This window comes from Dioscorea cayenensis, chromosome 19, assembly GCF_009730915.1.
Source record: "Dioscorea cayenensis subsp. rotundata cultivar TDr96_F1 chromosome 19, TDr96_F1_v2_PseudoChromosome.rev07_lg8_w22 25.fasta, whole genome shotgun sequence".
Classification (NCBI taxonomy): domain Eukaryota; kingdom Viridiplantae; phylum Streptophyta; class Magnoliopsida; order Dioscoreales; family Dioscoreaceae; genus Dioscorea; species Dioscorea cayenensis.
Window position 1 is genome coordinate 29772010 of NC_052489.1, and position 13186 is coordinate 29785195.

Sequence of the window (13186 nt, forward strand, 5' to 3'; positions counted from 1 at the left end):
TATGTATATTTTTGAAAAAAAATATTCGCACTAACAAAACTAAAAGTATAATCTCCAAATATTTACTATTGTTGGAATAAAAAATTATAATGTAAAAGACACAGTCATATAATAATAAATAATTTCCGCATAAAAAAATCATTAAATGGAAGTCGTGAGAGGCATAATAATATTTTGCTCTGTTCTCCCAAATAGAACTATTTTTTTTTATAAAATAAATAAATCATGTATTATTAAATAAAAAATACAATCTTGATATAATTATCACTATATTTTAATAAATAAATAAATAAATGCAAACCAATTTATTTAAAAAAAACGTACAACAAATAAAACAACAATAACAACCGGACTAAAAAATAATAAAAATGACAACTTTTTAGTTCTCATGGTGTACAGATATACCAACACATCTCTTTCTTAACCTTTTTTTTTTTTAAATAAATGTGGATAAACCACAGCTTCATTGAATAAAAAGGGACAGTGAACACAAGAAAAATCTCTAACCAGAAGTGAGGAGAGGAACAAAAAACAACAAGAAAATAAAGAACAGGGAGAGAAGTAGCTAGGAAGGCGGAAGACACCGTCTGGTCCCTCAAGCCTGTCCAAACCATCAAAAGGAGCAACTACTCCTGCGCATGATCAGGGTCCGACTCCCCAACAAGATTTGAGTCTTTAGCGCTGTAGAAGTTAAGAAAGCGCTTAATTTTCAATAAAGCTTCAGTAAGGACTGACTGCTAACTATCTGCTGCAGTTGAGAACCAAGAGAGAAGCATATTAGCAGTTTTAATAAAAATATTGTAAAGCTGTAAAGCAGTCAAATGGAAAATATGAGTGTTTCGTTCAATCCAGATATTCCACAAGATTGCACTAGAGATAAGATCCCAGAGGGTTCGGTGCTGAGGGGTAAGGGATGGAATCCAAGAAGTCCAAAGAGTGGAAATTGAATGTGGAGAGAGGTTGAAACCAAGGGCCTGCGAAAAAAAACCCCAGAGGCGATTGGAGAAATCACAATGATGGTTAAGTTTTTCTGAAGCTTTGTGACATAGAACACATGTGTCTGTGGTGCTTTGAATGTTGCACCCTCTTTTGAAGAGATTTGTGAGAGTGAGAATTTTATCTTCCTCAGCTAGCCAGCAGAAAAGAGTTATTTTGGTAGGACAGCGGATTTTCCAGAATTGAGAATAATGTGGACTACTCATTCCACCATCAATGAGGAATTTATAAAATGATTTGACAGTGAAATTCCCACTTTTTTCCAGAGCCCAGGAGTAGATATCTTCCTGACTATGAGAGCAATCAGGAATGATCTCTAATAGATAGGATAACATGTCTGAGGAAGCAGAGTGAAAGAGAACCTCTGGACTATTAATATTTATCCCAGGAGTAGATATCTTTCTTAACTTGAAAACACATCTTTTTAAGCATTTCTTAAATTCCACAACCACTATTATCTGTAGCATAAACCGTCCACTGGTCTATAGCGCGCATGCATGAATCTTGGGAGTTATTGATCACCGAAAAGAGTTTATTTTCAAACATCATGAAACCACCAAACCTTAAAGTCCCAAAAAACCAACACCAACAACCCTAATTAATCCAAAAAGTGGGATATCTCCCTCAGTCTTTCTGCATGCTTTTCAAGTAAAGGAGCAAAGACATCCACACCACCAACGTGAGAAAAAGAAGGGACAAAAATTACTAACGCTTCTGAAGGCGTCCATGAAGGCAAAAAAGCACAAAGCTTTCCACCTCCACCAAAATCAACCTCATCAAACCCAATCTCTAACCAGCTTGTGTAATGAATTCTCAACAACAAGTTACCAGGATAGTGCTAGATTTAAATCAGGGACCAATTTCCACTATCAAAGCAACTAAGCAATGATATATTGATGAGCATTCAAGCAACGATCAACAAAACATCGCACAAACTTCAAATAACAACCCAACGAGCAAAGTAACGTCACAGAACAATAGATCGGCAGAAAATAACTAAAAAAAAACAGTAAAGAAACGGGAATCACTTCCCTCCTAGCTGGTCCCCGGAGAGATCGCCGGAGTATCAAGCCAGGCCCAGGTCCTCTTCTTTTTTCTTAGCTACCCCCCTTTTCTCTATCCTTCACCCATTTGTAGCTGCTGAACTTCAGTGTCACAATCTTCTCCAATTCTTCCAATCATCTTCCTTCCTTTTGCCAGCTGTCAGGTGTAGACAAAGTCTGCGAGTCTTACATTGCTCCTCCTCTCTCTTTTACTCCTTTTCCCAGCTGTAGGAGATTTTGCCACATCACCCTCCACTTCATTACTCTTTGACCCAATTGTTTCCACCCTTGCATTCTTCCAAATGACAGACTCTCCTGCCAGTGATTCCCCATTCATTACATTACTCCCCCTTTTCTTTTTAACCTTGTCCTCAAGGTTGAAACGTGGATAGTATGTTCTAATATGATCAACATCTTCCCAGGAGTTTTCATGTACTATTGAACCTTCCCATTGAATTAAGACTTGCTCCACTAGTTGATTGTTTCGGATAATTTGTCGTTGTTGAAGAATGGATATAGGTTGTAATGTTGGACCTGCTTCAGTAGTAAGCAAAGGAAGAGGAATGATATTTGCTTGTGAACCAGTATCCCCTTCGTATTTCTTTAATAAGGAAACATGAAACACTGAATGAATGCGAGCTGCCTCAGGTAGTGCTAATTGATAAGCCACAGTACCAATGCGTTTGACCACCTGAAATGGACCAAAATACCGCATACCCAATTTTTGATTCTTTCTTAAAGCCAGTGAGTGTTGTCGATATGGCTGTAATTTGACAAATACCCACTGACCCTCTTAAAAAAAAACGGCTTTACGTCTCTTGTCAGCCATTTTCTTCATATGCTGTTGAGCTTTGAATAAATTTTGCTTTAAGTGCTGTAGGACCTGATCTCTTTGGTGAAGAAGAGTTGCGATATCTGGAGGATCATGGTCATTGGAGTAGTATGTGATCAAAGATGGAGGTTCACGGCCAAATATGATCTGAAATGGAGTCATACCCGCACTGCAATGAAAGGATGTGTTGTACCAATATTGTGCCCATGGAAGTAAATCCAACCAAGTCTTTGGATTTTCTGAAACAAAGCACCTGAGATACATTTCAAGGCATTTGTTTAATGCCTCCGTCTGCCCATCAGATTGAGGGTGATATGCAGTTGACATTGATAAAGTGGTTCCCATGGCGTGAAATAGAGATTTCCAAAACCTGCTGATGAATATTCGGTCTCTATCTGTCACAATAGATTTTGGAACTCCATGTAACTTGAATATATTAGCTATGAATGCCGTAGCCACTGTTGTACTGGAAAAATCATTCTTGAGTGGAATAAAATGCCCAAACTTGGATAACCTGTCAACAATCACCAATATAACTGTGAAGCCCCTTGAAGCAGGAAGTCCCATTATAAAATCCATAGCAATTTCCTCCCATATTTTCTGTGGAATTGGAAGAGGTTGCAACAACCCTCCTGGATGCGTATGATCACTCTTTGCTTGCTGACAAATCATGCATTTTTTAACAAATGCAGCCACATCCCGACGCAACCCTTGCCAAAAAAATTGAGCAGACAATCTTGCATAAGTTCTGAGGGAGCCTGCATGACCACCCACCTTAGTTGCATGATACTCTTGCAATAATTGTTCTCTAATCTCAGAATTATTGGGAACCACAATTCTGTCATTATAGCATAATAACTGCTGCCGCATTGAATATTTAACATCACAATTTGTGCCTTGTTGTATTGTAGTCACAATTTGGATACAAAAAGCATCTTGCTGTTGTAGTTGGTGAAGCTGAGATGTCACAAAACAGCTTCTAGTGGACAATGCCATCAAACAACATCTAGATAAAGCATCTGCTGGTATGTTTTCTCGGCCTGGTTTATATTCAATGGAAAAATCATATCCCAATAGCTTTGGAAGCCATCTTTGCTGTTCAGGAGTTTGAATAGTCTGCTGACATAGGTGTTTTAAGGCCGCTTGATCTGTCCTGATGATGAATCTGTGACCCACCAAATAGTGCCTGAATTTTCCTACAGCCTCAGTGACCGCAAAGAGTTCCCTCACATATGCGGATTGTTTCTGCATTGCTGTAGTTAACTTCTTATAGAAAAAAGCAATGGGATGTTGTTCTTGGCTCAAAACTGCCCCAATGCCAATGCCGGAGGCATCAGTCTCTAACATAAACATCTTAGAAAAATCTGGTAGCTTTAATACAGGAGCTGCGGTAATTTTTTGTTTCAGCTGTTGAAATGCTTCGTGGGCTAAGGGAGACCATTGAAATGCATCTTTTTTTAGAAGGTCAGTGAGCGGATGTGCAATACTGGCATAGTTCGATATAAATCTTCTGTAGTACCCACTCAAATCCAAAAACCCTCTCAACTGCTTGATATTGCTGGGTGGTGGCCACTGAAGAATTGCCTCAACTTTAGTTTGCTCCATTTGGACTCCTTCTGCAGAAACCGTATGTCCCAGATATTCTATTTGCCGTAACCCAAACTCACACTTGGAGTACTTTGCAAATAATTGGTGTTTACAGAGGGTAATCAACACAATCTCTAGATGTTCCAAGTGACTGTCCCAATCCATACTATAGACCAAAATATCATCAAAGAATATTAACACAAACTTGCGCATGGCAAATTGGAAAATTCCATTCATCAAGGACTGAAATGTGGCCGGGGCATTAGTTAACCCAAATGGCATGACAAGCCATTGGAAATGCCCATGATGTGTTCGGAAGGCTGTCTTGTATTTGTCTTCACGATGTATCAAAACCTGATGGTATTCTGACCTCAAATCAAGCCGTGAAAAAATTTTGGCGCCATGTAGCTCGTCTAGAAATTCATCAACAGCTGGTATGGGATAGGAATCCTTCACTGTAATTGCATTTAAGGCCCGGTAGTCAGTGCAAAATCTCCATGTCCCATCTTTTTTTTTAACTAAGATGACCGGTGAAGAGAAGGGACTGTTGCTCAGCTCGATTAGGCCCTCTTTCAACATCTGATCCACCATTACTTCAATTTATGATTTCTGGCTATGCGGATACCTGTAGGGCCTGACCTTTACTGGATTAGTATTATGCTGGAGAGGTATTTTGTGGTCACACAATCGGGTTGGTGGTAGACCTCTTGGAATGTCAAATACTCGTTGATACATGAATAAAATCTGTTGTAAAGAATCAGGCATTTCCTCAGGAAGCTTCAATATTGTCTCTGTGTGATCTGCTTTCATGTCTGCTGCCTTGGGAAGACTCATAATCTCTTGTGAACTGAATTCCGATGGTTCAACGGTCATCTGATAGCATTCCACTATAGACTTTACAGAATGCAGTCTGTGTAGTTGATGCCTTGTAGTCTGCTGAGGAGCATATTCTTTTTCCCCCTTGAATGTCACCAATTTACCATCACAATAAAATTGCAATGATAATGAGCTGTAATCCATGATGTGGGCGCCCAGTGTATCCAACCAGGAGGCTCCCATGATAACCTCTGTGCCCGCGATTGGAAGCAAATATGCAGGAATTTTTAAATTGCAGCCCTGGATTTTAATCTGTAGTGGATCCACCTTCCCCTCAACCTGTAAGGAATTACCATCCCCAACGAACACCTTAAATGGAGCTGTGGACTGTATTTCAAGTTGTAAGAATTTTGCAATTCTAGGTTGTATAAAATTGTCATCACTGCCTCCATCCAGCAATATTTTAACAGGTTGTCCTTTAATAGACCCTGTGAACCTCATTGTCCCTGATGCAACAACACTGTTCATGGCATTGAGGGAAGATTTTGGGCTAACTTCCTCAATTGATGTACTGTTCTCCATATCCATAACAAATTCAGCAACCTCCTGATCTTGAGTATCTGGCGGTTCATCAGCCCATTGCAATAGTAACAACCTTTTATTCTTACATCGATGAGTTGGAGAATATTTCTCATCACAATTAAAACATAAGCCCTTGGTTTTCCGCAGCTGCATCTCATTGAAGTTAATTCTCTTAAAAGGTTGAGAATTACTATTGCCATTAACTCCTGGTTGTTGTGAAGTACTGTTAGGAGCTGGTAATAATTTTGGTAGATTCGTCACCATTTTTTCTGCAATAGCACTGGGACTGATATCAGGATTAAAATGAGGCTTCTTGACATGCACTGTGGACATTATAGGATACTTTCCCTCATATAGCTTTGCCAAACTTGCTGCTTTAGAAAGGGTCTGAGGTTCCAATGGAGTGACATCTCTTTGGATTTCTTTCTTTAGGCCACTGAGAAAACAAGATATCATCACTCGAGAAGATATACCTTCCACTCTATTAGCCAATGCAAGAAAATTGGCATAATAGCTAGCAACGGAGTCTTCCTGTGTCAAACTGAACAAAGCAAATTCAGGACTCTCAAATATAGATGGCCCATAAGCCTCCTCCAGGGCTTCTACAAGTGCTGTCCAAGTTTTCACCTTCCTTTCCTTCTCGACCATTTGGTACCAAGGAACCACTGGTCCAGCAAAATGTAGGGAGGCAAGTTCCAACCTCTCATCATCAGCAATGCGATAATATTTGAAAAACTGCTCGGCTTTATATACCCAATAGAGGACGTCTTCGCCATCAAATCGAGGAAAGTCCAGTTTCACTAATCTGTTGGTAAAGCTTTTAGCTTCAGGAATGGCCACTGCGTTGCTTGAGTCACCTTTCAAGGATTGTGAAGGTTGTGATGTTGCAATCGAGCTGACAGTAGTGGAAACCAACTGAGCTTCAATGAATTTAGAAATGCTTTGGAGTGACATTTTAAGCATCTTAACTCTTTCATCCCTATGCTCCATGGCAGCCATTAACCTCTCCTCCCGTTGCTCCATAGCAACTTGCATACTGTCAATTTTAGCTATGAGATCCTTAAATCTAGTAGCTTCAGCCATAATAGAAACTCAACGAAAGCACCAAAATGTAATGAATTCTCAACAACAAGTCACCAGGATAGTGCTAGATTTAAATCAGGGACCAATTTCCACTATCAAAGCAACTAAGCAATGATATATTGATGAGCATTCAAGCAACGATCAACAAAACATCGCACAAACTTCAAATAACAACCCAACGAGCAAAGTAACGTCACAGAACAATAGATCGGCAGAAAATAACTAAAAAAACAGTAAAGAAACGGGAATCACTTCCCTCCTAGCTTGTCACCAGAGAGATCGCCGGAGTATCAAGCCAGGCCCATGTCCTCTTCTTTTTTCTTAACTACCCCCCTTTTCTCTATTCTTCACCCATTTGTAGCTGCTGAACTTCAGTGTCACAATCTTCTCCAATTCTTCCAATCATCTTCCTTCCTTTTAACAGCTGTCAGGTGTAGACAAAGTCTGCGAGTCTTACATTGCTCCTCCTCTCTCTTTTACTCCTTTTCCCAGCTGTAGGAGATTTTGCCACATCACCCTCCACTTCATTACTCTTTGACCCAATTGTTTCCACCCTTGCATTCTTCCAAATGACAGACTCTCCTGCCAGTGATTCCCCATTCATTACATTGCAAGCTCCATATTTGGTGAAAGCATATTGTCATCCCTTTCATAGTAAGACACAAGATCTCTATCTCCGTAAAACTCACCAAAGTCAATAAACGATTGGAAATAATCATCTGCCAAGGCTCTCACCGCTTTGCGAAAAAACCCCGCCGCTTTCGCCACCCCACCTTTGATCAATGCTTTTGCTTTTGCTTTCGGATATGCAGCCAGAACCAAGTTACCGAAAAAACTCTGGTTGCACTGAAGGCTGTAAGCGACGGCTGCCATTCATTGACACTCTTACCATCGAACTCTCCTCATCATCTAAGTCGTGCTATGGTCAGCTTCCTCCATAAATACCCTGATAGTGTTTCAAATGTGGTGTGTTTGTCAGTGCTCAATTTATTGGTATGAGCTTTGAGCTTCATGATGAACTCTGGAGAGAAGTGCAACAACATGTTGGTGATCTCACTAAGATCAGCGTTAACGGGAGTGAATATAAACTCATTAGGTTGAGGAAAGAGAGGTATGAAATGAGTCTCCCAATGATCAAACTGCACCAGAGGAGGTTCCCGAGGCTTGAACCACGACTGATTATAGACTGGAAGTGAATCAATGGGGATACCATATACCATCTTCCCCCACGCTACAAAGAAAGAGCCCATCGACTGGCCGTCAGCAACACGGTGATGGGAGGTGACGCCTATGACCAGCCCGCCGCACTGGAACCGGTTGAGCTGAAGTTGGAGCAAGTACTTTTCCTCTTTGATTCCAGGATGAAGCAGTCTGAAGCCCGTTGAGGGAGTGAGAGGCATGTGATCTTCTAGTTTGGATGAGACAGTAGCTTCAACGATTAGCGCACCTCCATTAGGGCCTCCGATAGTGAGACTAGGACGGCCAAAGGAGTCTGTGGAGAGGTTGGCGGTGAGAGTTGGGAAGTGGATGAGGGTCTTGGAGAGGGCGGAGATGATATCAGCGTTGGTGGAGATGGAAGGAGTAAAGGCTAAGAATGATGAACTAACGACCAAAGGTGCAAGAGAGTAGCAAAGGAAATGGAGCTTGTAGTATTGATAGATATTGGATGTTTTGTTCATACCAGCTTACAAGACTCAAGTACCAATATAAAGACTTTCAAATTAAACAGACAAGACTGACACAACACTAAAGGTAAAGACAACATGTGACTTCACACCAAAACAAAATACTTTTGATCATATCTCATCCCATCAAATCACACATGCAGAGTGTGGAATTCTTCATGCTGCGTATAGGATCAAGCCTCCATTCAGTCTTCTCAACACCGGCTTATTTCACACCTAGATTTAATCTACTCTGTGAGTGAACTCCAACAAAGAGGACGGGGATGTGGACGTTGGTTGCGAAACGGTCGAAGATGCTGAGAGAGAGCACAGAAGGCTCAGAGCTAGATTGAGTTTGTAAGGATGGTGGAGCATGTTATTTTCACTTCCATTTGTGGGACTTGAGTATTATGCATGGTTATTGGTGCTTGTTTTTGTTTGTGTGAATGGAGCATATTGTGACAGAGATGAGTACTTAATGATGGTGAACTGGTTAGTTTTATATATATATATATATATATATATATAAACCCATAGGAATGATTTATCTGGAGTGTTAACAATTATGGAATTAAAAAAGGTAGCATTCCAATCATTGCTGCATTGTTGCTTCTTTACATTCTTTCTTTACAATTTTAGGCATACCTCTTCCAATAAAAATATCTCACAACATATAACTTCAAATAAGATTAAACTTTAAGAGTATATAATTAACTCTAAATTGAACAATTTTCTTATTAAACATGAGTCCTGATTCAATATCTAAGATGCTCAAATTCTCTGATTAAACTTCATGCTTCCTGCCGAAATGCCATTGAGCACCACTATAGAAATCTGATCATATCTCACAAATTACATGGCCAAAAATTCTGAAATTTGGCAGAGTCAAAGATTAAACCGTTCTCTATAACTTTCTTATATAAACCTAATTCTAAAACAGAACTTACAATCATGAAAATAATAAAAACTGTTCAAGGGCTGACAGAAATCCTGTCCTTGTCACCTGCGTCTAAAATTTATAATTTGCAGGATACTACTAAAAAAATTCTGAAATTTTGCAGGTATTTATCCAACGTCTAACTCTACAAGTTTATAATTCAACTCTCCTCCAAATTAATCCTCTAAGGCATCTAAAATTGAAGAGGGGTTTCTGCTATGCTAACAGGAATTTCTGAATCTTATCCTCAATTTAAATCAAATCAACATCCTCACCAAACCCTAACCCTAACTCAAATCATGTCACAACAATCATAAGAAAAGGGCATAAATAAAAAATAAATCAGAACCTTACCTAAAAAATAACAGTGAAATGAAATCCATGACGACGAGACCCTTCTCTCATCATCACCGCCGACACCACCCGCAAATAGGGAGAGGAAGAGATAAGGCAAGTCTCTCTCTCTATGTTGTTTTTTAACGGTGATCTAAACCGAAGAAGGTGAAGAGTCGGCTAGGGTTTCAAAATTAAAAAAAAAAATGAGGTGAAGAGACGGCTAGGGTTTTGAAACTAAAAAAGCAAAATCATTGGCTAGGATTAAAAGTAAAACCAACGGCAAGAATTAAAAGTAAAAGCAATGGCTAGGATTTGATTAAGGGGTGGGGCTCACAATTATTTAATTGGATTTGTTAGTTTAACAAAAAATTAAAATTATTTAAAAGTCAAAAGTAAGAAATTTTACTGTTATATATATATATATATATATTGACAAAATGTTCAAGTTAGATAAAAAAAAACTTGATGATTTGTGCTCTTATTTTACTTTAGTTGAGATTTGAATCTAATTTTAATAGATCAAAATATCATTGATTTGTACCCCTCACTTCTGGTAAGAGACTCTTATTTCTATATTGTTCTTTTTTTTTTTTTAATAAATTTGTGATTTATCCACATTTACCTTTAAAAAAAAAAATCATTATAGCTTGAATTAACCAAATGCAAATCCATATTATTCGCAAACATTTATTTCATCACTTAAACTACCCACATTCCTATTTATAGACAAATCCTAAGACCGGTAGAGTAGAGGACATGTTATTTAATATTATTTATCCTTTAAGAAGATAATCAAGATATATTGGTTTGTTATGAACTTTCAATGATTGCTTGAGTAATCAATGCTACAAAAAAATCAATAGAAATACTCAAAGAACCCACTTCCAAATCCAGACATATATATATATATATATACCGAAGTAGAAAGCATATATAAAACATGCATGTCATGATGTGACTTCCAGTTGTCAAAAGCTTGAACTTTTTTCTCTTCTACGAATTTAAAAGGAGAAAAACATAACAATGGTCCATCTAGGGAAGAAAATAACAAAGAAAACAATATATCAGTGCTTATACATGCACAGAACACTTTCGTAATTTTTTTAATTGTTTTTTTAAGTGACTCGTGAAAAAAATTCTCAAGTACAATCAGTTATAATAGTTTAATATTTTTAAAAAATTTATCAATAAAATAATATACAAAATAAAAAAAATCTATTATATACATCATGGTAGTGCAATCGCACTATTTAATTCGCATGATTTGACACCAAGGCAAGATAACGTGACAACCATGGTGACAAAGCATAATTGATGACATGGAAAGCATGGTGACATGGCAAAGAAACTTGGATTTCAAGGCAAAACATCTTGAACATCTTGGTGGAGTTATCTTTAGTATGCCTATAACTTGGAGGAAAAATATCTTGAATATCTTGGTGGAGTTATTCTTGGTAACATGTTACAACTTGAAGACAAGATCATATCAAGACTATATTTAGGTGATTTGATTGAAGATTAAATATGGATGGAGCTAAATTGAAAAAATATTTATTGAAGATATGATTTGAAGAATTCTTCATGAAGATTGATTGAAGTCTATTAAGGGCAAGATTTAAGGACCAAACTTGGGTGAATTGAAAATCAAGTTTGGAGAATCTTTGAAGACCAAACTTGGAAGGTTGAAGACTAAGTTTGGCAAGTTCCATGAAGACGCACAAGGACGTGCGCCCCTTGCGAAGGGACTGCGTGATGAGGAACTGAGGAGATAGGCTAGTTACCGGCAGTCGGGATTGGGAGATTTGGCTGCATCGACTCGGAATGAGCATGACAGGGAGGTTGATGCGTCTTGAGGTCGTCAGCAACGTAACCAGAACTCAGTCAAGTCAGTAGTTAGGGTCATGTTGCAACTTATGTTACAACAGGAGTTGCAACAGCTAATTTCGGAAGGTTTTAAATTACTAGCCGCGGAGATTCTAAATTATTGCAACAGGAGTTGCTATATTTGATACGTTGAGGCGTCTATACAAGCTACCTTGCTCTGAGATTGGACGTGCGACCGGAGCTAGAGAGAGTGGGTGCACAAGACAATCTAGAGAGGGTAGTGATCTTTGTTTGTGAGTGTTGAGTGACAAGTGTTTGTACTCATTTATTTTCACCTCTTTTAGTGGATTGTTTATCTACGTACTTGGCCCCCCAAACGTAGGCGAGTGGACGCTAAACTAGATTACCAACGTTGTGTGTCTTTTTCTTTGATGGTTTGTGTAAGATTTCTATGAGTGCTTGAATATTCCCTAAAACCCAAAAACCCAAAAACCACACCGGCGGAACTAACACATCCAACATTATATACTAAAAGTCATAACTGATAATAATAATAAATCACTTGCATCATATAATTTCAAACCTAGAAAATAGGGGTGCCAATAATCTGTTCGGACCCGCCGGCCCGATTTTGTCCTGCCTGGAATAAAAAGGGTTTGGACATAAGGTTTGCAAATGCGGGCCGGGTCCGGACATGGCTTGGTTGTCCGGATTTAAATCCGGGCCGGGTCCGGACATAGAAATTCGGACAACCGAGACCTTTTAACCCCTAAAATTTTAAAAGCCCACAACCTTAGGCCCATTTGTTTTAAGTCCATTCTTCTAAAAATTTAAACATATATTGTTTTTTTCTATTAAGACTTAGATTTTTCTATAATTTGAGTTGAGTTTTGGATTATTGATGTTTTTTTTTTGCATTTAATGTGAATTAAATTATTTTTGTATAATTTAATATTTGAGCGAACTTAAAAATAGCTTATAAAATTCGGACAAATTTGGACATCCGGACAACCCGGTTTTAAAATAAACCAGGTTTGGACATGCCAAGTTTGTCCGGATTTAAAACCGGGGCGGGTCCGGACACAAGTTTTTCTATTTATATTAGTAGTTGTCCGGACCCGATTTTGTCCGGACCCAAATTTTTGCCACCCCTACTAGAAAATACGCTCACCAAGATCTGATGCCCAGTTGGCCTTTAGTAAATTTTTTATTAATATTGTTGTTAATTCCAAAGCACAAAGTTGACTTCAAACACCTCATTCCAAGACTTTTTTTAAATTCCACAGCGACTCTAATCTAGAGCATAGACAAAGCAATACTCCGTAGTCTATAGGATGGATCATGCATGTATCTGCCCTTTTTTTTTTACTTTTTTTTTCTTGGAAAAAAAAAAGGTGGAGCATGCATGCATCTTGATCACACCGAAAGAGGAGTTTATTCAAAAATCATAAAAGAACCAAACCTAAAAGACAAAACACCCACAACC

General features: G+C 38.5%; 1 protein-coding gene across 1 annotated transcript; it reads right to left on the reverse strand.

Annotated features, from left to right (window-relative positions):
- Window positions 1-1594: 1594 nt before the first annotated feature.
- On the reverse strand, window positions 1595-8618 carry LOC120249359. The gene is given in 8 exon segments (XM_039257851.1): window positions 1595-1834; window positions 2230-2730; window positions 2845-5037; window positions 5182-6929; window positions 7420-7521; window positions 7629-7773; window positions 7775-7856; window positions 7858-8618. Coding segments are annotated over 8 exon segments (5772 nt in total).
- Between the last annotated feature and the right edge of the window lie 4568 nt (window positions 8619-13186).